Source organism: Camelus ferus, chromosome 7, assembly GCF_009834535.1.
Source record: "Camelus ferus isolate YT-003-E chromosome 7, BCGSAC_Cfer_1.0, whole genome shotgun sequence".
Taxonomy (NCBI): Eukaryota; Metazoa; Chordata; class Mammalia; order Artiodactyla; family Camelidae; genus Camelus; species Camelus ferus.
Genome location: NC_045702.1, coordinates 32,986,535 through 33,013,438, shown reverse-complemented (window position 1 = coordinate 33,013,438; position 26,904 = coordinate 32,986,535). Strand labels below are relative to the sequence as shown.

The following is a 26,904-nucleotide window of genomic DNA, read 5'->3' as shown; positions in this document are numbered from 1 at the left end:
GACCTAACATAGTGACGTAGTTGAGAAATTTTTCACATTGAATTATAAAGGCAGGAAGATGTAGATTAATAAGAAAATGACAAACATTAATGTCTGTTTTCTTTTTGCCTTTTTCAGTGTGCAACTTGCTTTGGTGTTTGCTGTTTTATTGCCACAGATGATATTACTGTAAGTAGACAGCTTTTGACTCCAGTTATTTGCACATTTCTCATTTAAGATGGTAATCTTTTTTCATATTCGTGTGCACTAGGAGCTGTATTCAACTCTGCAGTGTTTGGAAAACATCTTCACGAAGTCGTATCTCAAGGAGAAAGACGCTAATGTAATTTGCAGCACTCCTAACACAGTGCTTCATATCAGCTCTCTCCTCGCTTGGACATTGTTACTGACCATATGCCCAATCAATGAAGTGAAGAAAAAGCTTGAGATGTATATATTTTAATTTCATACTTTATAAAAACAACATTTAATGACATAATTGGTTGTGTTCATATAGTAATGACTGATTTTTTTTAGGCATTTCCATAAACTTCCAAGCCTCCTCTCTTCTGATGATGTAAACATGAGAATAGCTGCTGGTGAATCTTTGGCGCTTCTGTTTGAACTGGCCAGAGGAATAGAGAGTGTAAGTCCTGATGGGTAATGGAAAAACCTTGTGCCACAAGAATCATCACTCTGTCATTACCTTCACAGCTATAAATTGGGTGATGACTTTGGAGCATGGCCCGCTTGAGAACCTGCTTTTTGGCAGTGATAATATAATAATTTTAAGAGCATAAACCAGTAGAGGTTGGTAGAGCAATATTTGAGTGTAGTTCATTACACTTAATTGTTGCTGTCTGTAGACCTGAAGTTTAGGTACACTCATTACTCATGGAGAGAGCTTTTATTATTTTTTTCAATTGAAGTATAGTTAGTTTACAATGTTGTGTCAAGAGAGAATTTTCTAGTATAATCTTTGTGGATCTGCTTGGATTTGTCAGACAGGACACAATAAGAAAATTCTGTCTTGGATGCTTTATAATAAATGTCAGACAGATGGTTGAAATAGTAAGTCAGCATAGGTTTGGGATCAGAGGAGTTTAGTTACTATTGTTTAACTTTTCTAAGCCAAAGATGGAAGTAAACATGGCCCTTTAGCCTGGGATGTGTGCTTTGCAGTTCTCCACCATTGTCCACTCAGGATTGTTTTTTACCACAGTTCGGCTTTCAGAGGTATTTGAGTTTGTGATGGGTGGTCCACTGTCTGGGTAGTATGCCAGGTTTAGCGCTGAAAGGTCCTGTGTTCTAGGAAACCCTTCATCTTAGGCTGTAAGGGACGATTGGTCACCTTGGGTTGTGACCTCTGTTGTGAACCTTGGGTTACTTACTAGCTGCTGTTTAATTTAAAGAGAAAGACTGTATTTCCAGAAGACTTTTTCAGCAATTCAAGAAGTTATTTAACAGTGGCTAATTCTAAGTAAGGTGAATACGTGTTCTGGGTTGCCTGGTTATTTACATTCCATTCTAAGCCTTGTTTAAAGAAACGTTTAGGGTCTTAAAATTTTTTTCTGGAAGGTATCTTTCCCTAGTGCTGCCTCCCCTCCCCCACCTTGAAAGATAGCAGGTACAAATTAAAAGTAAGTTATTAATGCTGTCAGTAGATAATGAATCTCCTTATGTGAGAAATTGGACTCAAGTTATCAGTCAATTTGATTTTACTGAGCTAGTTAATGGCTCCTTAACCTCAAGGCACAGAAGCTAGATATCCCAGTTTTTGATCTTGTATTCCTCTACTAAAATAGTAATTTCTTTTCTTTTTCCTTTGAAATGCAGTTTAAATTATACATGCTGAATTTATTTAAGTTTGCATAAATGTAAATATTTTACCACCTACATTTCTTATGTTCTCTGGCTTAATCAGTCATATGTGATATTCAGGAGAACGCATCCAAACGTGTTTAATTTGACCTAAGTCCTTGTCAAAGACAAAGTGAACTGGGTTATAAAACAGAACCTAGTGTTTTGTTTGCCATTTTTGTTAAGTCAGTAAGCTTTTTAAAAGGAGTGAATATATGGTGGTGGTTGGGGATGGTTATAGAGTGTTGAGAAATTTAATTAAACCAGGTGTTGATGAATATATAGGTTGATGTAAATTAATTCCTTGCCCATGTGAAGCATTGAATTATTCAGAGCCTCTTGCTAACATAATATTTTGTGATACTATTAACCTGGAAATCTAGCAGTGTAATGACATAAGCCTGGGAGACTTAGGAAAAAACTTCCAAAGAGCTGGCTGCTAGGTTGGGTGCTAAAGAACGAGCTGGTTATTAATAATAGCTATTTGTTAAAGCCGATATGAAGATTAGTCATCATTTGCTGGTGAGCGCCCCCTTAGTTTACGGTGGGTTACTGCCTGCCATGTAACCAAGCAGGGGAGTGTACTCCGTAGCCACCTGCCTACGTTTAGATTTTCTCTTCCACTTAGGAGTTGCTTGATGTCAGGCAACTTCACTACGCTTCAGTATCCTTATCTTTATTTATTTTTTAAATTTATTTTTATTTATTTCTATATTGAAGTACAGTCAGTTACAATGTGTCCATTTCTGGTGTATAGCACAGTGGTCCCTGTCATGCATATACATACAGATATTCATTTTCATACTCTTTTTCATTAAAGGTTACTACAAGATATTGAACATTGTTCCCTGTGCTATACAGCAGAAACTTCTTTTAATCTATTTTTATATATAGTTGTATCCTTATCTTTAAAATGGAGAAAATAATAGTCACTAGCTCAAAGGGTTGTTGGGAGCACATGCGCACAGTCTAAGTGGGAGCTATTCTGTACTGTTGGCTGAATTGTGTATTTCCTCCGCCTTGCTAGTAGGCTAGTAGTGGCCTTTTAGGAGCTCTCTAGGGTAACAAGCTAAGACAGACTAGTAGATGGAATTATAGGTCTATGGGCCAATTCAGGAAAATATGCCAAAATATAGTAGAATCAGACCTTCCTCAGTTTGCCCTCTCCCACATCCCACCCAACCTGACAGGGACAGTGCTACAGGACAGAGACACAGCAGGAAAGAAGAAAAGAAAATCCAAAGACTAACAGCACGGTCCTTGGTCCTAAATCATAAATGACTTAGATTTTATATTTCTAGAGAGGGCAACTCCACGTGCCTCTCATTTATTTCTTGCCGTTGTTTGTAGGATAACTGACCCATTAAAAGTGTTTCCGTACCTTGACAGAGACAATCTGCCTCAGTTAGCAGGGAATGAAAAGAACAGACGTCTTTGTAGCTGAGCAGAGTCAGATAAAACCATTCTAGAAATAATAGTCAGCACTTTGCAGTGAACTGGGGAGGGTTCAAAATCTGTTTCAATGTTAGGCTTTCCTATGATTATTTCTTGACACCCAGGATAGCCATCCAAGACTTAGCTTATTTCATTTTGTTTACAGTCAGTGCTCCAATGACTTGTATATTGGGGGGATGATTTTTGTGACCTTAAGTATCTTACCCTGTGTTTAAACTCTTCCAGAAGTTTTCTGTGGTCTCATTTCATCCTCATTCCATTCAGCTTTTGAAGCCATTTAACTTCTTATAGCTGTTATTTTGTATGAAATAATTATCTTAGCTGACCTGTTTGTCACATTTATATTGTTAGGCTGAAACAAGCTATATCATAAGAGATCTTTAGCATAATGGATGTTTATGTACTATGTTTCATATATTTTAAAAATACATAAATATATTTTACTTAGTCCTTGCAATAAACCTATGAGACCTGGGTGGTATTAACTATCCCGTTTTATGTAAGAGGAACCTGAGGCACAAATTGCTAATGTAATTATGTCCAAGGTTATATATATCTAAATAATAGATGTTTATGATTCAAACCTAGATATTCTGACTGCAAAACCTATGTTTTGTATGACAGTAAACTTCCTCATGTAGGTGTAATTGCTACACTGATTTTTTTTTAAAGTCCAATTCCGTATAAATTCTTCTAAGTCTAGAATATTGATATAATAGTTTATGCTTCATAATTTATTGGGCGAATTTATATTTACCATCTTATTTAATCCTTAAAACTGTCGTGTGGGAGAGTGGATACTTTCATTTTACAAGTGACAAAAAAGTTTCATAATTTTTAAAACTTGGTGTAGTGACTAGTAGATTTGAGAATTCTGATCCAGGACTTTTGACCCTTTCATGTAGTAATGACTACGTAGTTTTTTTTTTCATTGTTGAGAAGAGTTAAGATATTTATTTGTACCTCTAAGAGTCCATTTTTCATTTCATTTACAGTTTTACTGCACAGTTATCCGAAAGTCCAGTAAATTGGCTTTTGGATTCTATTGAACTATTTTTGTCATATTTTCTGTTTTCTTTTTAACGTACAAGCACTTAATGGAGACATTTCCCTATAGTATTTAATATTTATTTTCATAAGTACTATACTGAACTCAGTGATTCAGACTCTCTAAACTAGATCAAGTTTTATTGATTGCTAAGATCATTTACTGTGGGGTGTCTCAACTTCAGCACTCTTACTACATTGGGCTGGGTAATTTTTGTTGGAGGTGGGGTGCTGTCTTGTACATTTTAAGATGTTTAGCAGCGTTGAGCTCTCTTTGGCAGCACATATACTAAGACGTTTAGCAGAGTCCCTGGCTTCCACCTAGTAGATGCCATGAGTACCTCCTGGCAGATAGTGACAACCAAAAATGTCTCCAGATATAGTCAGAGGTCCTCTGGGAGGTAAGATTGTTGAGAATTACTGGCAGTGGTTCTCAGTGCTTAGAACAAATTAAGATAATGCACATCATCTTGTTAATTTTAGTTATATTCTTCTATATATGTTTTTAAAACTTCCATAACTTTTTTTTTGGAGAATAACAGAGAAGAGTAAGTAGTCAGTGAAATGAATAGGAAGCTGCCAGTCCCTGAAATGTACTTGTTTCTACTAGTAAAATGATTTCCCATTTTATTATGATGGAATCACATTTATTGGAATTTAAATGTAGAGATCAACATAACGCTGGACTGTTTTAATACCTCATCAGCTTTGGTAATTGCTTTTCTAGATGAAAATCTTATTAACTGGTATTATCTCCAGCTAACTCAGACATAGGAAGTTGAATTACAGCATTTGAAGAGAACATTTGTTAGAAAGTTAAAAATGTACAATCTCTAAAATATTGACAGTAAGCAAATATGTACTTATGTACCTAAAAGAATATTTGTGTTAATTTCAAGCTTATTTTCCATGACTGTAATAAACCTTTTCATTTTTAGGCATTAAAAGAAATTACATTTATACTTTTTGAGACTGAACAATTACATATACAATGTGAAGAATGCCCACAATAAGAGCTGCTTGTTTTAACAGAACAAGTTAAATGATTATTATCACCAATGCAAAAATTGTTTAATAGGCATTAATAATCAGAACTGGAGATAGCTCACCATCTTGCTTCTATAAGTGTCTGCACTAGTTTTGGTCAGCTAAATAACTTTGAATCATCTTTTAGTTTTTAATGTGGTTGTAAAATGTAATTAGAGAGTAAAAACACCCAAAATAAAGAGACTTCTTAAAAGTATAGCCACTTAAACTATATCAAGGAAGCCCACAGTCAAGGTCTTAGCAAATAGTAATACATTTTGTGGCTTCCCTCCAAAAGTGATTAAATACCTTCCTTTCTTGAATAATTTAATCACTTGAGTTGTGTACCTGATATAAATATCTGGTTGCTTATTCTAAATATGGCCAGTCAATTAGAAATTAGGTGCTTTAGAAAGCATTACTGAAAGCTTGCCCTTTCTGGAATAAGAATTTTTAGCATTTGGGGAATATGTGCTTTGGGGGCTGGGGAACTGGAGGACAGATAGAAGCTGTAATGCTTTGTGTCTATCTGACTGTCACTGAACTTTGAAATCCCAGTATTGTCTTGAATATGGTGGGAGCACTGTAAGCACTTGTTGATGCATCTGGATATACTTGGAAGGGGAATGTTCATCATTTGGGGTGTATCATCTTGTAGGCAGCACTTCTGGATTAAATTTTTGCATGATAATATGTATTTATATGTGCGTCTGTGCCAAGATCTCTAAATAGCTCAAAGATTTGTATTGCTCTGTGCAGCTCTGCTGAATATTTTCCAAAGTGGATTGTTCTTTGTTAGCTCTAGAAGAGATTGGGGCGAAAAAACAGCAAGTGAAAGTAAATTGTTTTTTTCCTGACCAGGACTTTTTTTATGAAGACATGGAGTCTTTGACTCAGATGCTTAGGGCTTTGGCTACAGATGGAAATAAGCACCGGGCCAAAGTGGACAAGAGGAAGCAGCGGTCGGTGTTCAGAGACATCCTGAGGGCGGTGGAGGTAGGCCTTTTAATGCTGGACTAGCTATTCATTTTGAAACTAGATTGTTTCAGGCCAAACTTGACAAATGGGTAATTCTGCTGATTGAACTTCACTTTTGACCAAAATCATTTCCTCATTTTTAAGACTGAGCAGGCTTTTAACAACAAAAATGAAGACTTTTTTAACAAAGGAAAATTCAATTCTGATGTTACAAAGGTACTCTTTCTTTAGGTTGAAAACTTTAAAAAAGATTTATAGTGATAGAAATATATTTCATCTTGGTGTACTTGCCATCATCAAAGCAGTGCTGCTTAATAGCACATACATACTCAGTGTAGTGTTTTTTTATAAACAGTCAATTATTGCCTACCCCTCAGTACTTTAAAGCAAAGACCTTGTGATCTCCCTGGGAAGACTAGGTGCTGAAAACTGAAATTACAAAACCTGCCGTTTTAACAGGGTCACTGAAAAATCATTATCTGATGCTTGAATCCCTTCTATAGTTCCCTAACCTTCTTTGGTCCACTTGGCAAATAAATTGATTTAGAAATCTTCAAGGGTTAGAATGCATGGTTAAAATGAACTGTAGGATAAGGGCAGTATTACTGTGGAGCATACCAAAATCTTTAACAATTTGTGTGTGTGTGTGTGTGTGTATGTGTGTGTGTGTGTGTGTGTGTGTGTGTCTAGGTAAAAATATTTCTTGGATGTAAAGGATAAATTTCTCAGGTTAATGCTGTCTTATAGGGCGGTGCTTTTAAGAATATTGCCACAGAGTCATTTAATCTGATGTGTGTATGAAATTTTAGAATGGGTATTAAAAAAAATAGAGATGCTAAGGCCCCACTCAGATCCAGTTTTGTAGTGTTTCAGTGATTCTCATATGTAGCCTGCTTAAGAACTACTTTCTTCATTTTAATTTACATTAAAAAAAATAATAAAACCTAGGATATAAATTAATATAGAGGTCCTCTTGGATCTAAATTTTTGGTCAGTGTTGACTCTAATTGTCTTACGTTAATCTTTTATATTTTCTTTGGATGTTACCATCTAAAAAACAAACAAAAAAACCCCTAACTTGAGCAGACAGACATGCATACTAAGCACTGATCTTATTGGTCTTATAAATAGTATGGCAGTATCCCCAAATTAAGGAAGCCATTTTCTTAAGTATAAACTACTCCTACATTTGCACACTATAGCCTCCAAAAGGTAAAATGTTGACATGTCCTAGATTTCCTGGATTAGACCCGATTTCAGATTTTCTGCCTTAATGCATCCTCTCTGCATAATAGACTTTAAGAGTCAGTGGGACCCAGCAGATGCCGTTGACAAGCCCCTCAGCCCGGGCCAGCCACAGCCCACACCACTGATTCTGCTGAGAAAGATACGAGTGACTCCCAGTGTGCACCGGCCTTAACGGGCCACTGGTCTCCTCACCCCAACCGCTCCGCCAGGCACTGCAAAAAATGAAAGCCCTCTGCCTCGCCATCCTGTCCTCTAGTGATCTCCCTCCAGGCCTCACCCCGCCTCCCCTCTTCATCTCAGGATTTCTGTTCCTTCTCTGCCCTGAGACATGTCTTCAGTGTTTTCTGAAATATGGAAGACTGAAGTCATAGAATCTTACTGTTCTTTTTGAGCTGTTGTAACAGACCGGGCACTGTATGTGCTTCACAGACATGTCATCTTACACCTCTAGTAAATCTCTGCTTATAGGTATAGGTATCCCTGTCTTAGAGGCAAGGGAACAGGGCCACAGAGGTTCAGTTACTTGCCAGAGTCACAAGCCAGGGAGTGGACCATCCCTGGAGTTACATCTGGAGTTACATCTGGATTTCACCGTCTTTCCTACTACGTCAGACTGTGTGCTGAGAGAGAAGGGGGCTAGGCAGATGTGGGGAAGGCCATTGGAGTGGTCTTGCCCCTTTAAGTTCTGTCACTTTCTTTCTATGGTCCCTGTGGAGATCACCCATTCCCTTCTTGGTTACTCTTCTATATTCATCGTTTGTCAAAGAAAGAAAAGAGAAGCCTTTTTTTTTTTTTTTGTCTCAAGTTGTCACCATTCTGAATGACTTCTCTGTCTGGAAAACCCTATCCTGTATTTGTTCCAGTGACCTTTATTTTCATTTCGCTTGGGCCCGCTTCCATGGTTATACTTTAGAAATTATCTTCCAGCAAACTTGTTTCATCTCTGAAATCTTAAACTCAAATGTTACCTCTCATTTTCCTAATAAGACTCCTCTTAGGCCCTGGGAGCCCTCTAGTTACTCATCCTCCTTTGTGGCTGGCCTCTTAACCCCATTTATCTTCACTTCCTTTTGTATATTTCTGCTTCCCCCAATTCCACCACTGGCTTGTGGGGGCATCTTGTCTTTCTGACTTGTCCTGCAGCCTTCTCCCCCACCTCTGCCAATCCTAGACCAGTGTAGATATCTGACTTCACCCCCTGCCTTGGTTTGTTGAGTGCTCTTGACGTTTAAAAACATTTACAACAATGTAGTTTTGTCATTAATATTTATCCATACTTAGTTGTGCCTTCAAGTCTACCACTACTAGAGAAATTCTGCACCCTTATGTGTAGGATAGTACTGCCACTTTCTAGTCTCTTCATATCTCAGGGATGGAGGTGTTGGTTTACACCATATTGTTCATTTCAGCATGTGTTATTTTAGATCATTTTAGTTCCTCAGAGTATTTGTTGTTGTGTTGGCCAGGAACGGGATTTTCCAACAGAAACTGTTAAATTTGGTCCTGAACGCATGTATATTGATTGCTGGGTCAAAAAACATACTTATGACACCTTTAAGGAGGTTCTTGGATCAGGGATGCAGTACCACTTGCAGGTGAGTAGGTGACATCCTTTCTGTATGTTTGCTTTTAAATTAGGGAGCAGTTTTGAATGTACCTCATTTAATTGGTTTTTGAAGTTAGTTTTACTATAAAGCTTTACTTTATATATTTTCAGCATGATATACAAAATAGTAAATTTAATTTTGAAAGTTAAATTGAGTAAATATGAAACTATTCTTTTTGTTTTTGTATTGTGTAAGTCTGTGAAGCATTTATATGGTTGTTGGAACCCCACTGATAATCTTTGTATGAAAGCAAATAGTTTGACATAGCTTTCTTGAATTCAGGGCATTGGAAAACAATTTGGTCTTATGAGAAACAGAAAATAAATGACTTCAGTTCATATTTATAAGCTCCATGTAACTCCTGTTAATCACATTTCACTTTAATGAAAAAAGAGCTGATATTTAATACTTAGCCTCATTACCTTTTTCTTTCATTTAAGTCAAATGAATTCCTTCGCAATGTTTTCGAACTTGGACCCCCGGTGATGGTTGATGCTGCAACGCTTAAAACGATGAAGATTTCTCGTTTTGAAAGGGTAGGTTTTGTTTTTGTTTTCAGTAGAACTAAATGCACCAGAGAAAAGTGGAGCCAAAGGTTTGATTCTGCCAAGCTGTTGTCTGTGGAGTTTTGTTTCTTGGTGATGTTGCAGATCCAGAATAGCTGTACTAAAAGTATAGAAATTTGACTGCGTTTAGAGTACGGAGGGTTATGATGAAAAATTTTTATGTATAATCCTATTAACATAGAAGTTATTTTCATTTTTTGTTTCCTTTTATTCTATGAAGTTTATATATTTAAGAATAAATATTTACACAGTGCTTCTTTCATACCAGGTAACTGTGAGCCCTCTTAGTAAGTACCAGATTCATTTTACAAATGAGGAAGCAAATGAGCTCAGAGAATTTCTAACATTAAATAGTGATTATTTTCATTGAACATTTCAAAAATTCTTAATTATATTTTTATTTTTTTTCTGAGGTAGAATTCACATAGCATAAAATAAGCTTTTTTAAAAATGTACAATTCAGTGGCATTTAGTACACTTACAGTGTTGCACAACCATCACCACTATCTAGTTTCCAAACATTTTTATCACCTTAAAAGGAAACTTATGTCCATTAAGTATTAACTCTCCATTCCTCTCCCCTCCCCTCCCTCCCCCCAGCTGCTGGCAGTCACTAATGTGCATTCTGTGTGGATTTTTCCTCCTCTGGATATTTCACATACATAGAATCATGTAACGTGACCTTTTGTGACTGACTGTTTCCACTTAGTATAATGTTGCCAAGGTTTGTCTATGTTGTAATGTGTGTCAGTACTTCGTTCCTTTTAGTGGCTGAGTAATACTCCACCGTATGCATACACCATGTTTATCTGTTCATAAGTTGGTGGATTTTTGGCTTGTTTCCACATTTTGGCCCTTATAAATAGTGCTGCTATTAAAACATATGTACAACTTTTTGTTAGAGCACCTGTTTTCGATTCTTTTAGGTACATACCTAGGAATGGAGTTGCTCAGTCTCATGTGGTAATTCTGTGTTTAAGTTTTTAAGGGTCCTCTAAACTGTTTTCTACAGCGACCGCACCATTTTACATTCCTACCAGCAGTATAAGAGTTCAGATTTTGACATCTTTAACAACACTTTTTTATTTTTTGTTTTAAATTATAGCCATCCTAGTGGGTGTGAATTGCTCAATTATATTTTTTGTAGGATCTTTATATTTAATAATCATTTTATGGCCATATAATTGATTGTTGGATATTTTAAAACTGGTTTTAATAAACATTAATATTTTTACATACATTTCACTTGTGAATTTTTTTTTGGAAGAAATCCTCGCATGGGACTACAGAGCTGAATTAGGATTTTTTGATATGTATTGCCATATTACCTTTCAAAGTTAGTCATTTGACAGCATTGCGTTTTATAATTTTAAAATTTTGAATGAAATCTTGTCATTTTTTTCTTGTTATTTTAATTAAACAACAAAGTTGAGTATTTTGTTCACATTAATTCATGATTTGTCTTTTCCTTGATTGGATTAAATGATGCACTTTTAAAAACTTTTTGCTGCAATTTTCTTGTTTTTTATGTACTTAATTATTTTTTCTTAATACAGAATAGCCATGAACTATTATGTGTTAATTTTCCCCCTCATTCTTTGTGTGTGTCTTACAAACATTTAAAATATTTATAGGGTCAAATTAGTTAATTTCCTTCCTTTGTGTTTTTTTTTATTTACCTTTTTTTTTAACTATAAGAATATATTAAGCCTTAATGGCTCACATATATTTTTCTTTTCTTCATTTCAGCATTTATATAATTCTGCAGCCTTCAAAGCTCGAACGAAAGCTCGAAGTAAATGTCGAGATAAGAGAGCAGATGTTGGAGAATTCTTCTAGATTTTTAGCATTTGAAGACCACTTTCTGTTCCCTTTTTTTTTTTTTTTTTTTTGTAATTTCTAATGTATTTAAACTCTAGAGTTAGTTTTTATCATGGGTCAACAGATAGCTTTTGTAGAGGGGGTTATATTATAATTTAATGTATAGTATTGCAAATGGCAAGTTCTGATTATTGAATATTCTCTGTAAATATAATCAGTAAACATGAATAAAATGTTTGTAATGTTTGGTTATTCTCTATTTATGAAGAGGGCAAAAATACAGTATTTCACTTGATTTCATGATGAGAAAAACTATTAGCCAAGATTGAATTTCTTATGCTGTGGTTGTCGGAAATATTGATTATGATGATACAGATACATGAGGTGTTTCACTTAAGATCTTTGACAAATGAGTTTCGGATACAATTTTGAGAGCTAGTTCTCCTGAATAGCTGCTATTATTTTCAATTTTAAATGGAACCTAATCATTTTGTCACTGGGATCAACGAAGGGAATTATACCATGAGACCTTACAGCTGCACTTAAAGGCTATTCAGAGCATCTGTTGTTCGTGATGAATTGGTATACGCCAGAAGGTTGCTAACCTTGACCTCTGAGGGCAGTAACACTAATTTCATCTGCTGTGGAAGACCTTGTGCTCTTTATTTTGAAATAAAGATCTTTTCACATGAAAAGTGTTTCTTTTCTCATAGAAGAAACATTATTTATGGGTTGAAGGTACAGAGTTCAAAATGACCAAGCTGGGTAGGGAAGGAGTGGAAACAACTTACTTTGTATATTTGGAAACATGAAAATAAATGAAAAAAATGTAACTATATCATTGGCATTCCAATGACATTTTTAAGACTATTGCTTCTTGGTTGTTGCCCCTATGAGGTGAATTTTTTACTTTATGAGAAGTTGTAAACATTTTGACAATGCATTAGGATTTCGTTATTAAACTTTATATGGAAATTACATTGCACAAGCAATAGCTGCAGTCTAGAATTCATAGATTTATTTATTTACATGAGTGCAGAAAACAGTGATAAGAGTGGTGGAGAAGCATGTAGATAAGGACCAAAATCAAGAGAGGGTTTTTTTTCTAAACTAGCTTTCCTCTCCCACATCTTCAACACCTGAAGGTCTGATGTGCCCCCTTCGTCGAAAATCGCTGGCCAGCCTGTGGAGTCTCTCCTGCTGCTGGGAGTGTGAGCCCCATCCCTCAGACACAGCACAGTGGAAAACAGACTTGGAAATCTCGAACTTGGAATTGCGTGTTGTCACCTCTTTATATTCCAAGTAGGTTAGAACCATGAAGAAGAGATTGCAAGTAGAGGGCTTTTTTTTTCTCTAATTTTTCAGTTTTAGATATGAGTATTTAAAAATAGTAAATGAATTTTTATGAAAGAGATGTATATACATAGTTTAACAGTACTTTAAGGCTTATAAGGAAGTTAGCTCCCTGCTCCATCCTTCCCAATCTCTCAGGAGGCATTTCATTTCAGCCTTTAGTTTTTCCCTAGCACCTTGGTTTCAGGTTTCGAAGTAATATGCTTATTCAGCTACTTCTTAGTTTATTATTTTTCGACATCTGATGACTTCCTATTCAATAGGTGAAGATTTCTGCCTTTTTTCTTTTCTGTTTTCCTCCCATTATTTTTTTTTTTTCTGTTGTTGTTGTTAATGCAAACAATGATGCTGATTTGTAGTGACCATATTTCTTTTCATTCCTGAACTGGATAGTTTACTGTGCTTACGTTTCCATTCTCACAGGACATCTTGTCTTGGTTTTACAGACACATCACTAATTCTTCCAAAATAGTCCCAAATACATTTGGAAGATGCTGCTTTAGTCTATTTTCCACATGGTCAAAGCACAACAGGATACCTGTTTCTGGTTTTAGTCTAGACTAATTTCTCTCTCATATGAGTATACAGCTGTTTCCTGAGACTTTATCATTCTGGGATTTGTTTTCCTTCCTTAGGGTGGATTCCACATTTCCTAGACCCCTGTCTTTGTTATTAGATTACTTTCCTGTTAAAGAAAGGAACACTTCCTTCAGTAACTTCTGGGAATGGGTGTGTGTGAGGTCAGCTATTTTGAGACATTACATGTCTGAAAAGTAGTTTGGCTTGGGATATAAAATCCTAGGTAGAAAACCAAATTCAGAATTTTGAAGGCATTGTTCTTTTGTCTTCTAATTAAAGTGTTATTTAATTTCTGATTTTTTTGTTTGTTTGTTTTGTCTTTTGAATCTCTTTGTCTCTGCTGTTCTAAAAGGGCACGATACTATGCTTTGGTAGACTAGCAATCTGGCAAGTATTAAGTGTTTGACCCCCTTGGTCACACATACATTTTTCTGGAACTCCATGAGATAAAACAAAGCTGCTGGATTGAGCATCTGGCCTTCTTTCTTTCTTACTAATTTCTTTCTCTTTCTGGGAGATTGCTGTAACATGATTTTCCAATCTGACTATTCTATTGTATTTTTGGCTAACATGAAATTACCTACCTGTATTTAGCTTCATACTTCACTGTTGCCTCCAGTCCTGAGCCTGCCTGAGTTCTGCGGGGCTGGTCACCGCTCTCGTCAGTGATGGTCCCCTGGAGGTCTGCTCAGGTGGGGACAAACCACTCTCCATATTCAATACATTTGTTGAAATTTTGCTCAGCATTGTTTCCTCCAATTTTTATTCTTGTGGTTTTGTAATTTCTTATTCTGCCTTTTTTCCTGGGATTTTAGGAGGAAAAAAGAAATGTGAGTATTTGTATATTAAATTTATAGATGTGTGACTTTTTCTTCATGAAACTGATGGATAGTTGCTAGACAGGATTACTGGGGATTCAGTGTGTAAGAATGCTTGAGCTTTCTTCAAAGTAGTAAAATGGCGTATGGTAGATCAATTCATTTCCTTGATTCTTGGTTAACTTTGCTGGTTTAAAGGAATTTGAAATGGTCCCTGCCTAGTAAGTTTTATTGTGAGGTTCCAGCATTAATTTTGAACCAGTCGGCTTCTGTGACTCAAGTCTTTGATGGCATTTGCTTAGTTTCCTGGGAAGGAGATACAATATTTGAAAGAAAAAGCAAGAAACACTTGACAGTTTCCCCAGATTGAACAGTTTATGTGAGAATAGAGTACCTGTTTTCTTCTTGTGACCCAAAACTCTTCTTGATGTGGACTTTTCAGGTACATAATAGATAAAATGAGGTAGATTACCTTGCTCTGCTTTTAAGTATTCTCCAGAACTAACAGTCAAGCCATAAAAAGTCTCATCCTCCTCACTGTAAAATATAGTTGAATTCAGACTTTGGTGTGAGGAATTGTTTAGTCTCCACTTCCCTCATCCCTGAAGGGGTGGGCATTAATACTTCGTGGGGTTGTAAGGTTATAGGAGAGAGAAAAACACGTAGTAAATGTTCCAAATGAAGCTCTTATTTCTTCAAAGAATAGATGGGTTGAAACAGCTCACATAGTTGGGAGATTAAAACTGAACATGATAAAATAAGAGCTAACAAACATTTTCATTTTTCAAGAGATTTGGGATAGCTTTTAAGGTATTAAGGGCTTCTGAGAAAATAGTTACTACTTACATTGTCTTCCTTCAGGAACTGGCCCTCAGGTATAGATGAATCTTTCCCCCAAAGTAGAGTGAGGTCCATACTGAATACAGATGTAAAAGGAATTTTGCAGAGCATTTTCTAATTGAAGTGCAGTGTGTTTCAAGGATGAATAATGTCTATCTAGTCATGGCAATGGAAGGTAGGATTACAGAGGATCACGGATCAGTTTACCACTTAACCCTTAGTGTCCTGCTGGGCTGTCAGGCCTGTGGTCTGGGATGGGGGCTTGCGGGATTGTCTCCTCACTGTAGCTTCTTTTGTGTACACCAGAGGGCAGACACTCCTTGGCATGTGTGTGCGGGAACTATATCAGAGGCTTGAGATTCCCGAGAAGGGAGGATGCATAAAAATTCACAGAATAAAGCCTTTGAAAAGGAAAGAAAGTTGAGATAAGGTGCTTCCATCACTAACAGTGGGGCCACTGTGTCTGTAGCTGTAAAGTCTCCCATATGCGGTCTGCTTTTGTAGCTACTGGAAGCCCTAGGAGTCCTGTGATCTGCCCTCATCCTGGTTAGACTGTCACATCCTTATTCTGTTCCTGTTTCTTATAGTCCTCTGGTCTGGAGTCCGGTGCAAGTGAGTTTAGTGCGGCAGCTTCAGCCTGGAACCCGACATTTACACGGGAGCCCCGTATGGCAGAAGACGGGAACTGTCAGCTCACACAGTCACATCAGCCAAATAAGGACATAAATCTCAGTCCAATAAGAACCTCATCAGTTACCAAATGAATCAAGGCATGGTGGTTTTCTTCTTTTTAAAGCATAGTTTTACGAATATATTAACTAAAAACCTTAGGCATTATGAAAAAAGTCAATATTTGGAATCTTACACTGCTTGGCTAAATTAACACTAAATATAGATCAACAGTTTCATGCTGGGGTTTATGGGCCTTAGAGGAGTGATCATGTGCCGAAGGAAGGCAAAGAAAGAACTGCAGAATTTGTAGAAAGTCACAGTTGCTTCTGAATAATTTTTTTCCCCTGGTTATCTAGCAGTCACAGCTCACATTTTTGTAAGTAATTTGCATGCTGTTACTCTTCTGAGAGTGAATTCTTGAGGCTGGTTTGGTTTTTGTGTTGTTGCATGTGCCCTGTGCTTTTAACTTCTGATAGAAATGATGTAGACTTTATTTTTAAAATTACTTCCTGTATTTGAGAAGGCACTGACTCTGAAATGGAACTAAAGGACAAATTTTCATGACTCACTCAAGAAAGCTTCCTATTAGCTTTGAATTAAGCCCTATGATAACAATTCTGATTTTGTGGGACAGTACTGGTGGGAGTTATTTCTATGGTTTGATACCAAACACCTACTGGAAAAAAATAAAGAGCAAAGCAGATTTTCATAGACAACTATATTGGTCAGAATATTATAGGTAGTCAAAGCATTCTTAAATGACAGAAAAAAAATCAGCTGTTAGCATTGATCTAAACTGGAGGAAAATGAAATTACTTACATGTTTCACCTCAAGGTATTAGAAAGCGTTCCATGAAAAGGATGCTGCTTCAGTCAATCTTACTTAATGATCAAATTTGCACACCAGAGTCAAAAGGAGGGTCAGGTTAGTGCGATGCAGAATTTAGTAACACTGGCTTCTCCAGCCCTGCTGGTTGTTCCCAGATGCCCTCATATGGAGATGCCAAAGATAGCAACAACTGGGTGTCAACAGCTGTGGGTCCTGGTTTTAGGGCCATGTGATCTTGGATCCATTTACTTACAGAGTCATTTGCAGGCTCTTAGCTGCCATGAACCACACCCAACTCTGTTTTCCCTACTGGCTCTTTATCTTCTATTTGCATGTTGCACTTAATTTAAAACTGCATTGAAATAGCATTTATTTGCATTGTAACTTTACCCAAATGACTGCTTTCAGAGCACTTCAGGGTTCAGTGTAGGTTATTGTCTTAGTGTTTTTGGATTGGATGTTGCATTGAATTACTTTTGAGCCGGCAGCAAGGGCCAGTGGTTTGGAGATTTTATTAGCTGTGCTGCTCTTAAGTCAGTTTTTGTGGCTGTGATTTTTCTAGCTAGTCCTCTACCTTGTAAACGCCGATTAAGCCTCAGCATGAGATTTAAGCAGTAGTGATTACATTCCCAAAGGGGAAGCTAAGGCTCAAGGATATCAAATCAGAGATCCAAAAATGAACCATGTGTCAGCCACCGAGCCTAAAATAGAAGCCGTGTTTGGAAGAATGATCCAATGATGTGATACAAGCTTTATGCCTCGTCAAATATTAGTGTTTGGGACAATGAAGTATAAAGAGATGATAAAATCTCTAGAAAAATAGTTTAGAAATCTGACCACGCATCAGTCAACACTTTTGGTTTTATCTGTAAAAGGGTAAGAGTCGATCGATCTCCAAGGCCCCTCTGCTCTATATGCTGTTACTTTTTTTTTTTTTTTTTTTGTCACTTAAAGTCATTCCCTTAGGAGTGCTCCAGGAAGTGTATTTGGAATTCAGTAACATCAGTATCTAAAGTGCTTCAGTAGTACCTTATCTAAAATCCTCAGGGAGTTATGTGTTCTTGTTAATTAAAATTTCAGGATCAATAAAACACCCTTTACAGTTTTTAATTGATTGAAAAAAAATTTAACTAGTTCATGACTTTCCAAACCCACTGTGTTTCTTACCTAGGGTTCTGGGAGCACTTTTTTTTTTTTCCACAAGTACTAGTATGTTTTTAGGTATAACCTGGGAAATTGCTGGGTTTTAATATTTTAGAGTTCAGTCTAATCTGTTTAGTAAATGACTGATACTTTTTTTTTTCAGATCTTCTATAGGTGTTCATGTTTTTTTTCCTGAATTTGGTTTCTCTTAACACTAATCATATTTCCCTTCATTCTGTAGCTAGGCATTAAAGGAAAGTTTTAAAATGTTAACAGGAGATAGTGTGTTGCCACATCTAGGCAGGCACAAAGTTTACCGCATTGCTTTTACTAAAGTCCAGATATCACACGAGGGTTTTTACCTCAGTTTTATTTACGTTAGGGTACTTATTACTGCCTCAAATTCTTTTGGAAATAGTGAGATACAAATCCTAAATTAAATGTTAGGTGTTCCAACCAAACGTAAGTCACTGGCTTCTAAACTTGGCACTGGGCATTTGAAGGGTAAGATTGGTGCCCACCCTATGGGGTGTTCAGTCAATTGGGGAAATCAAAGATGTAAGAAAATAAATGCAGTAATATAGAACAGCTGTTCTGATAGAAGAATGTACAGCATCCAACAAGGGCACAAAGGAAAGACAGGCTGATTCTTACTGGAGGTGAGGTTTGAGCTGATCGTGACAACAGATAGGGAGCCTATGGAGAAGGCAGTGCAGGAGAAGGCAAAGTGAAGCCAGAGGCCCACCTGCCAGGTCTGCGATGAGCTCATGTGTGATCTCGGGCATTTACCCTCTGAGCTTCCGTTTTCTCACCTGTGGAAAGGAAAGGGGCTGGAGAAGAGCATGTCTAAAATCCTTTCCAGATCAAAACATCACTATTAGACTCATTTTATGAAAAGAGACAACTGTAAAAGAGAAAGCTTTGATAGCAACTGGAATTTGTCTTCCTAGAATCTTCGTTTCACATAATTAAAAGGCCACAAGTTCTCTGTTGTACTAGAGAAACATCTTAAAATAGATTTTTAAAATCCATTTAGGTTTTTCAATGTACCTTGAAGTTGTGCTGACATTAGAGAACATGACCTGAAATGTAAACTACAGTTTAAAAATTATTTATTATGTAAGTGACCTCAATCTAAGGAAACTCAGGGAAGAGACCTCAGAGGGTCCTGAGGTCGAGCCTGCAACTGCTGTAGCATCTCAGTTTGCTAAGATTTTTGTCCTGAAGACTCAGAGCCAGTGTCTAAGGACTAAAGATGCCTTTAAGGTTGGAACTCATACAGCATCTTGAGGGAGAATCTAATAGGTATAGTTTTGTATTAAAGCCTCATCAATTAGAATGGTTCACAGTAATATTTTCTTTTCTCAAGAGTCTTTATGGTCACAGGCTGCCTAGCTTAATTTTATCTTTGTACGTGTTTATATATAGCCTTCTTGCACAAATATGTGCAGAATATGACCAATGTAATAAAAGGGAAATATTTAAAAATCAATTACAAAAGAAAAAAAGAGACCCAGGGAAAATACAAACAGAACTGAGGAATCTGAGGAGGAGACAAGAGCATATGCACATCATCAGGGTATTAAAGCCTTACAGTTGGGCTACACCCTTGATTCTGAGCTTCCTGGCAAGCAAAGCAAAAAGAATAGCTCCAAAAGTTGTCCCCAGAAGGAAATATTTTCTTCCGGACAAGCAAAGCTTTTCTAGCCCTTCATCTGGAAGTAATCTGTATGGGTGGTTCTTCATGTGCCTGATCAGCTTCCTGTAGGCTGTGATTCTCCTGAAGCCCAGCTCCCCAGCCAGCCTCTGTGTTTAACAACAGTGTTTTCTTCCAGGGACAATGAATCGTTCTTCCCAGGACACCGGCTCTCGCAGCATTCCCGAGGATAGAAAGCTTTATGTTGTGGATTCCATAAATGACTTAAACAGACTAAACCTCTGTCCTGCCGGATCGCAGCAACTGTTCCGTACGTGTGCCCTCCGAGGCTCGGCCGGCCTGCCAGGCATCTAGGCCACCTAAAAATAGCGGTGCTAAGCTGGACCTGTGGGTGTGGAGGGGCGGGGCGGGCCTTCGGAAGGTCCCACGGTAGAATGCTGTTTCTTGTGAGGCAGTTTTTGCTTTTGTTCTCTGAATGCTTGCCAGGCTTATGGGCTTTCTTGGCTCTTAAGCAAGATTTGAACTCTTGTCTTCAAAGTTCTGAAACGTCCCTGTGGAGTGTCCCTCCCTGGAAAGGGCTGGAGGCTGCTGAGGTGGTCTCCCAGAGGCTTACTCATCCCTGTTGGCTGCTTTTGTGCCTTCTAGTGACCACAGCCAGGTCACCGATGGAACCCACTTTCCTAGAGGGGTCTTACTTCATGGCGAATTGCTGAGAAAAATGTTCCACACATTTAACTAGTTCTAAAAAAACATCATTAACATTTTGTTGGGCAAAAATATCAACTCCCTGTTTTAAATTACAAATTGCCCCAATTAAAGCATTAGAAAAAGAAGGGAGAAAACAAAATAAAAATCTGCTGTATACTAAATACTAAATATTATGGTGAATCTTGGCCCCTAAATATTATAAATGAGTTCAATCAGGTTATTCTGAGCCCCATCTTTTCTAGCTTAAATGCTGACATTCATGGTGATAAATGTCCACTTGCTGTTTGTTCCACACGCACTCTAAACTCTTACTGTCCCGGTTTTATATCTATTATTCCCCCTCTAAATCCTTTCTAAGTTCTTGTTTTCCTCTATATTTTAATTTGTTCAGATTTTCACCTGTTTTTAATGCAGTCAGTCTCATTAAATGTAGGTGTTTGGGTGCTGGCTTATGCCCCGGCTACAATTAGGAGGCACACCTTGTGGAGGGTGTGATGCAGCCCCCTTATAACGCACGGGGCACGAGCCACCCATTCATCCTTAGTCAAGTAGCAGAGGGTGTGGGACTGACACAAAGTAGGAGAGAATACGGAAGTAGTTCAAGGATCTCCATTACCCCAAGTTTTTGTATTTCTTTTTCAATTTAATTTGGGTGTTATTAGGCAAATAGGCCTTCCAAAATGATGCCCAGGTGCAGACAGTTCATGGTTTGGATGAACTAGGCTGTTGTAGAAGCGTGGTTGCCGTCTCAGCTCAACTGCAAAACATTTCAGAGAACCTGGCTTCCACAGCATGTCCATCCTGAAAACAGCTTTCAGAAACCAAAGTACACCAGGGTTATTTTGTTGTTGTTGTTTAAATGGATTAGGCATAACTGGTTATTTTGATAGGAAATAGAGTTTTCTGCAAGATACTGCAAGGTGTTCAGCGTTTCACCCAGAGTAAGTGGCCGGCAGCCCGCTGGTCTTACTCCTGGGTCACTCTGGGAAAAGGGCCATAGAGCCCCTGTCACGCAGAACCCTTAACTTCTTTATCCCCCGCCTGCCTCCCAAATAAAAAATCCATGTTCTGATACATACAGTGTTAACATAGTCTTCAAGGAAATCTTCAAATAGGGACTGAGGAGAGAGAGGTTGACCCGGCTTGTTCTTTGAATACTGTATAGAAGGTAAAAAATTCTCAAAAAGCACCCAGCCCAAAGACATTCCTAAAATGGAAGTCTCTTTCCAGAGTGATCAGAGGGAAAATGGATGTACCCCTTATATCTCTACTTGTGGGGGACTGTTCGGTTCTGCTGACAAGCTGTGTGCTGAGGAGTTTTTGTCTTCGTTGTTTGTTTCATATTAGCTCTGGAGGAGAAAATCCCAGACGTTGGCGCTAACTCAGGAAATGGGAGCCACAGTCTGTTTTTGTTGGGGCTGATAATCGTGCTTATTGTCAGCCTGGCACTGGTTTCCTTCGTGATATTTCTAATCGGTAAGTACCACTGATGTGTAGCTGATTGGTTCCCTTTGCTCCTGGATCGAGGCAGTGCTTCCTGGCAGTCAGTACTGATGTGGAAGGACGAGAGAGCGTGAATGCCTAGGGAACGCAGCCCTGGGGCAGGTCGCTGGGGCACACAGAATCCCAGACTGCCAGGAGTTCACAAATGCGGGCATTAACTGTTTCTCTAACACTTTCATTTCTCACCTGGAGTCCCTAGCTGCCAATGGTAGGCAGCTTATTCTAGTTAATTCTGGGTTTTCTTAATCCAAAACACAGGTTCTCCATGAATTCAGATCTATAACTTAGTCACAGTCATGTTTCAGCCCCGCTCCTAGATTTCCCCACTTCCCTGAAATCAATTAGAAGCAATGAGGCTTGTGCCAGGGCCCAGAGGCAGTGTTGGGATATAATGAGGCTGCTTCCCTCCTGTCTGACGCTGCCCAGGCTGGCGTCCTGCTTCTGATCTAACGTGTCCTGCCTGCCCTTGGCCTGGGCCCTGCATGCCTGCCCTTGAGTGGTGACCCAGGCTTTCCCACCCAGCCCCTCCGCCGAGAGATCCCTGAGGTCTCAGTGCCACTCTCCCCTCTGCCATGGATAGGGGAAGGGGACATCTGTCCTCTCGCAAAGATGTCTCCTCCTTCTGCATGTTGCCCCTCCCATGGTGCCCACCAGCGTCCGCTCTGAGCTGTCCCCTGCGGACCACCAGCTGTAGTTATTTCAGTTCCCTCCCCTCACCCCCAAAAGAGTGGAAGGAGCCTGAGAGGGAGGAGGGAGTCATCCTTGACAGCCTTCTGCCTGGATCCACCGCACCATCACTTCTGCCCCTGCCTTCAACCATCCTAAATGAGAAGTGGATCTCATGCCTTTGAAATCCTCTCATTCAAGTTCATGCAGGATTAGTGGGGGTATCAATGGTAGTGATGGGAGGGGAGAGGCGGGCAGAGAGGGGCATGACTCTTACAGCTTCTAACCCCTTTCCTTCCCCTAAACTCTTCCTTCCAGCTTAAGGGTGTTTATGCGGTTTGGGGCTGGGGCTGGACGGGAGGGATGATGTTTAACTGCTTCCCGGTCTCCCAGTGCCCTTTTACTCTTAGAAGCTACAATGTGAACAATCCTTACAACAGTGTCCTTGCATCTGATTATTAATTGGAGGAAGGTTGGCCCTGAACCTGCAGGGCTGGAAAGAGCGCCTGGATTACTCTTTCTGAAATGTTATCCCACATTAGTTGATGCTCCAAATACCATTCTGCCCTCACCCGTCTGGGTAATGACTAAGTTAAACTACTGAGAAATTTTAGGTATGTTTACTGACTTGGGAGCAACCAAAAAACTTCTCTCTTCTGCGATTATGATAAATGATAAAACAATAATAAAAAAAAATGTTACGTACTGGGTGCTCACTCTCTCCCAGGCATCAGTTGGTGTCTGTTTGCTCACAACCTCATGGTGACTCTATAGTGTGGGACCTGTTTTTATTCTGGTTTTACCCATGCTGAAACTGAAGCTTGGAGAGATTAATTAATACGCCCAAGTCCACTACCAATAGGTGTCTAATCAGGACACAAAGACTCCCCTGCCTGACATCAAAGACCATTCGCTTTGTGACCATTTTACACTCCCTGTATAAGCAGGATTTATTTTATATTTGCTTTGAGTGTTTTATATTGACGGCAAATTCATATTAAAAAACAGAAGATGTGAATAAAGAAGAATGCCTTTTTATTGAATGATTATTCTGTGCCAGAGACATTAAATTCATTATCTTAAATCCTTACTCTATCCGTCAAGGTAGTGTCTAATATTTCTGTTTTACTGATGAAAGACTAAGGCCCAGAGAGTTTCACTCTCCATGTTTATCCAGCGAATCAGACGCAGAGCTGGGATTCATACTCTGGCCCGTCTGCCTCCAGAACCCACCAGCACTCCACTGCCTATGTTGAAGTAATAATAAAGGCTTCTTGTGGTTTCCAGATAAACCTTAGCCCAATTTAAGACCAGAGTTGACACAGGACCCTGTAAATGAACTTGGTCTGTGCGCATCTTTAACAAGGAAACCTTTTCACTCTCAATGGGATTCAGTGCACATGTGTATTCTTTTAACTGAAGCGCAAGAACTTACATTCTTTATAATTCTGGCATTTTTATGCAAAGGAATAGGCTATTTTATACTGATTACATTGATTAAACTGTTGAGCCTTATGTTTTTGTCACAATCTCTGTCCTAAAGAGGAACAATGGACACCAAGTTAGATGACCAAGGATGCCTACCTGCCTTGGCAGCAGTTTCCAGTGGCCAAGCAGTGTAGATGCTAGGTGTGTGGGATATTATTAAGTGTTGCCTTAAGGGATAAGAAAAGCATTCTCTAAAGGGCCCTGTGCTGAAATGAGTTTGAGAATTACTGGATAAGGTTATGCTCAAGGTTTTTTTTTTTTCTTTTTTTCACTCCTTGTGAATTTCCAAAAGACAGGTCAGATATAATTTTCCTTTAAATTTTTTGCACATGGAACCCTTTTTCTTTTTGGGGATTTAATTTGGAACCACTGTACTGGGGAACAGACTTAGTCCAACATGGCGCTACTTCCTTCTGTGTTTGACTCATGCAGAAGGTTCCCAAGACGGGAAGGGATGTCACATGCTATGGATTTATTTGTTTCACATTCTTCCCCAGAAGCAAGTGGTACCTCACTCTGCAGCAATGTTCAATAAGACTCTTCCGTCATGTCTTGGACCATAATACTTCCAACATAATTTTTCAGACATGGGGTATATAAGTAGCTTCTGGGCAGCAATTTGTCCCAATGCTGGAAGGTGAAGCTCTGACACTTTCCATGTTAGTTTTCTGCAAAACCTAAAAGATACCTTGGAAAAAACTTGCCTGAAATGGAAATGATAAGAAGCCCAAATATTAAATACTGATATTGTGTTGCATTTCTCGGAAATTTTAACTCTGCTAAACAGACCTCAGGCTGTTCCGTTCCCTGGCTTACTCAGTAACCAGGGGTTCTGTTTATTTTGGAAATGTGGTCTCTCTGCTTTCAGGGTGGTCTGAGGAGAATTATTATACATTCATTATGGCCTGGTAGTTTAGAACCAGGAGAGTTATGTCAAAATAGGCGAGAACCCAAAAAATCTCACCTCCCAAATGAGGGGCAAAAAACCTTTTCTGAGAATGAGTCTCAAAATGAGACAACGTAACAGTCACTTCTCCAGGGATAATCAGACACACTGGCGGTTTCCCTCAGTTGCTTGCAGCAACATCTTTCTCAGCCAAAATCTGTGCAGAGCTGCTGAAGGTAGTCAAGTCTGGCACCAAGAAATTGTAAAAATCATTCACTTGATAGTTAACTTCAGTCTTCAGCAATTTCTCTCTTGGGCTTCTGGGCTGTGTGGGATATCAGAGCAGGTGATTTGCCAAGGGGGCCTCTCAGCACTCAGCCGAGCCCCCTCTCTCCCCCGGCCCCCAGGGCTCTGAGTCTGGATGGAACATGCTGAAAACCAGTGAACACTGTCTGTTTTCCATTTTAAAGTTCAAACGGGCAACAAGATGGAAGATGTGTCAAGAAGACTAGCAGCTGAGGGAAAGGACATAGACGATCTTAAGAAAATCAACAGCATAATTGTAAAGCGACTCAACCAACTGGACTCGGAAGAGAACTAAAGAGGTGATCGTCCAAGAGCAGCTGCTGACACCTGAGCTTCTCACCGTCCTGGGCGTGTGCAGGGTGAAGAACTGACCGAGGGCATTTCTGCAGGCAAAAAAGGGCCAACTTTCTGCTATAGGAAAGGGTGCAACGTCAAGGCAAGGTGGAGGTGGGGTGGGGTGGGCGATGGGGACTCAGCCAGAAAGGAGCTTATTCTGTGGTAGGGTCCTTCAGCTTTCGTGGGATGAGGGTGGCTTGGCATGGAGGAGAACTGACAGTAAGCAAGAAAGGGAATTCAGCTGTGTATCCAACTTCTTTTATGAAAGGAACTTTGTCACCAGAATAAGTACACTGTGGCCAGTAAGGTTCATGGCACATACACCTTTACGAACTCCCTCCTAAGGAAGCCTAAGGGATAAACTGAATTGTGTTCAAGGGCACCAGGTGATAACTCTTCAATAAAAGAGATTCTGCTCAGGTGATTAAACTTTGACTCATTTCCCCAGGGACAGGGGTTGGCTGGGCTGGGAGCTGGTTGCCTACTGATATTTGCTAACAGTAGTTATGAGCGTATGGTGGGAAGGGGGTCAAGAGAAAGAGCATAATTTATTCAACAAATGTTAGAGAGCTGCTACTTTGTGCAAACCACCAAGCTCCAGAGGAGCTTATATTCAAGTGGGGAACAAAGAGATGTATAGTTATATATAGATAGATAAGCTTTTTGACTTCGTTTCTGATGGGGAGAAAAGTCCTTCAGCACCCCACTGATTAATTTTGAACAAATCGGATAGTTTTGTAGCCTTCACTAAACTACAGTAAGGAACTGTCTACTTGGAATATTTGGAACCAGCCTTGTTTCAGCACAAAAGGAAAGGCACACACAGTTTACGACAATAGATATGGTGTGATATAAATGAGCCTAAAAAGCATGAGTCTTAGAAAATCTTTTATTTAATATAAATATTTCGTGTAAGTCTGTTATGTGAAGTCTACTGCAGTTCTACCATTTTGGGTTCATCAAAAAATGTACTCTAAAATTACATACATACACGTATAAACACATTATAACACTAAGAAATAAACACAAGATATTTTACTTATCCATGTTTGCACTCAAAACATTTGTACTGCATAATTTTAAAAAATTGATGTCATGCAGAATATTTAAAAATCTGAAATTTGTGTTTACTGGAAAATTCTGGACCTGTTGATGAAGTGTGGCAAAATAATTTGTCATCAGAATTTGTTGTAAAATTGTTTCAAACCATAGAAGAGGTGATGCAACAACTCTTTTGAAAAATACCCATTTCCTTCTCTGAATCTGTTTGTTCCTGCTATGCCTTTTTTTTTCTTTCTACCTACACAGTGGATATATTTTGTGCTCAGTGATAAATGAGCACAGAATTCCAAGAAATTTATGATTTTTACGACATGAAGTAGTGTGGTGTCTGATAAATCATTTCATCCATCTTTTTGGATCCCTCCTTTTGGGTCTGATCATATACATCCCGGAGAATTCCAGGCACCACAGTTCCTGGTATTTTGATTCACAGATTAACAACTAGTATTGACCCTATTATAAAATATTGGC

At 38.7% G+C, this 26,904-nt stretch overlaps 2 protein-coding genes and 1 long non-coding RNA gene across 10 annotated transcripts in view; 2 read left to right on the top strand and 1 right to left on the bottom strand.

Moving 5' to 3' along the window:
- Window positions 1–12,753, top strand: part of IFRD1 (interferon related developmental regulator 1) — a 23,594-nt gene extending 10,841 nt beyond the window's left edge. Inside the window, exons 6-13 of one of the 7 annotated variants that reach the window (XR_004321379.1) lie at window positions 118–168; window positions 251–429; window positions 517–625; window positions 6,229–6,363; window positions 9,060–9,188; window positions 9,641–9,736; window positions 10,367–10,490; window positions 11,516–12,282. Coding sequence is in view for 5 of the 7 variants with exons in the window: in XM_032483665.1 (XP_032339556.1) it covers window positions 118–168; window positions 251–429; window positions 517–625; window positions 6,229–6,363; window positions 9,060–9,188; window positions 9,641–9,886 (849 nt within the window). In the remaining 2 variants the exon portion in view is untranslated. The other 6 variants (XR_004321380.1, XM_032483667.1, XM_006184681.3 and 3 more) reach the window with 6 other exon arrangements.
- On the bottom strand, window positions 9,560–16,826 carry LOC106729619. The gene is made up of 3 exons (XR_001366034.2): window positions 16,670–16,826; window positions 14,104–14,322; window positions 9,560–9,866 (listed from the first exon to the last, which is right to left on the bottom strand). It is a non-coding gene; the product is annotated as an uncharacterized LOC106729619 (long non-coding RNA).
- Window positions 14,946–26,904, top strand: LSMEM1 (leucine rich single-pass membrane protein 1). Of its 2 annotated transcripts, none has more exons than XM_032483669.1 (4): window positions 14,946–15,947; window positions 19,657–19,788; window positions 21,534–21,662; window positions 25,200–26,904. In XM_032483669.1, exons 1-4 carry the CDS (start codon window positions 15,938–15,940, stop codon window positions 25,328–25,330), a joined length of 402 nt encoding a protein of 133 aa, XP_032339560.1. In that variant the 5' UTR covers window positions 14,946–15,937; the 3' UTR covers window positions 25,331–26,904. The 2 variants fall into 2 exon arrangements, with proteins under 2 accessions (XP_032339560.1, XP_006184742.1); XM_006184680.3 differs by lacking the exon at window positions 14,946–15,947 and adding an exon at window positions 15,963–16,225 and having other exon boundaries at window positions 25,200–26,901.

Excerpts from the sequence above, each read along its gene's own strand:
- LSMEM1 (XM_032483669.1), top strand. Across the intron at positions 19,789-21,533 it reads CGGATCGCAGCAACTGTTCC|CTCTGGAGGAGAAAATCCCA; the intron begins GTACGTGTGCCC and ends GTTTCATATTAG. Across the intron at positions 21,663-25,199 it reads CTTCGTGATATTTCTAATCG|TTCAAACGGGCAACAAGATG; the intron begins GTAAGTACCACT and ends TCCATTTTAAAG.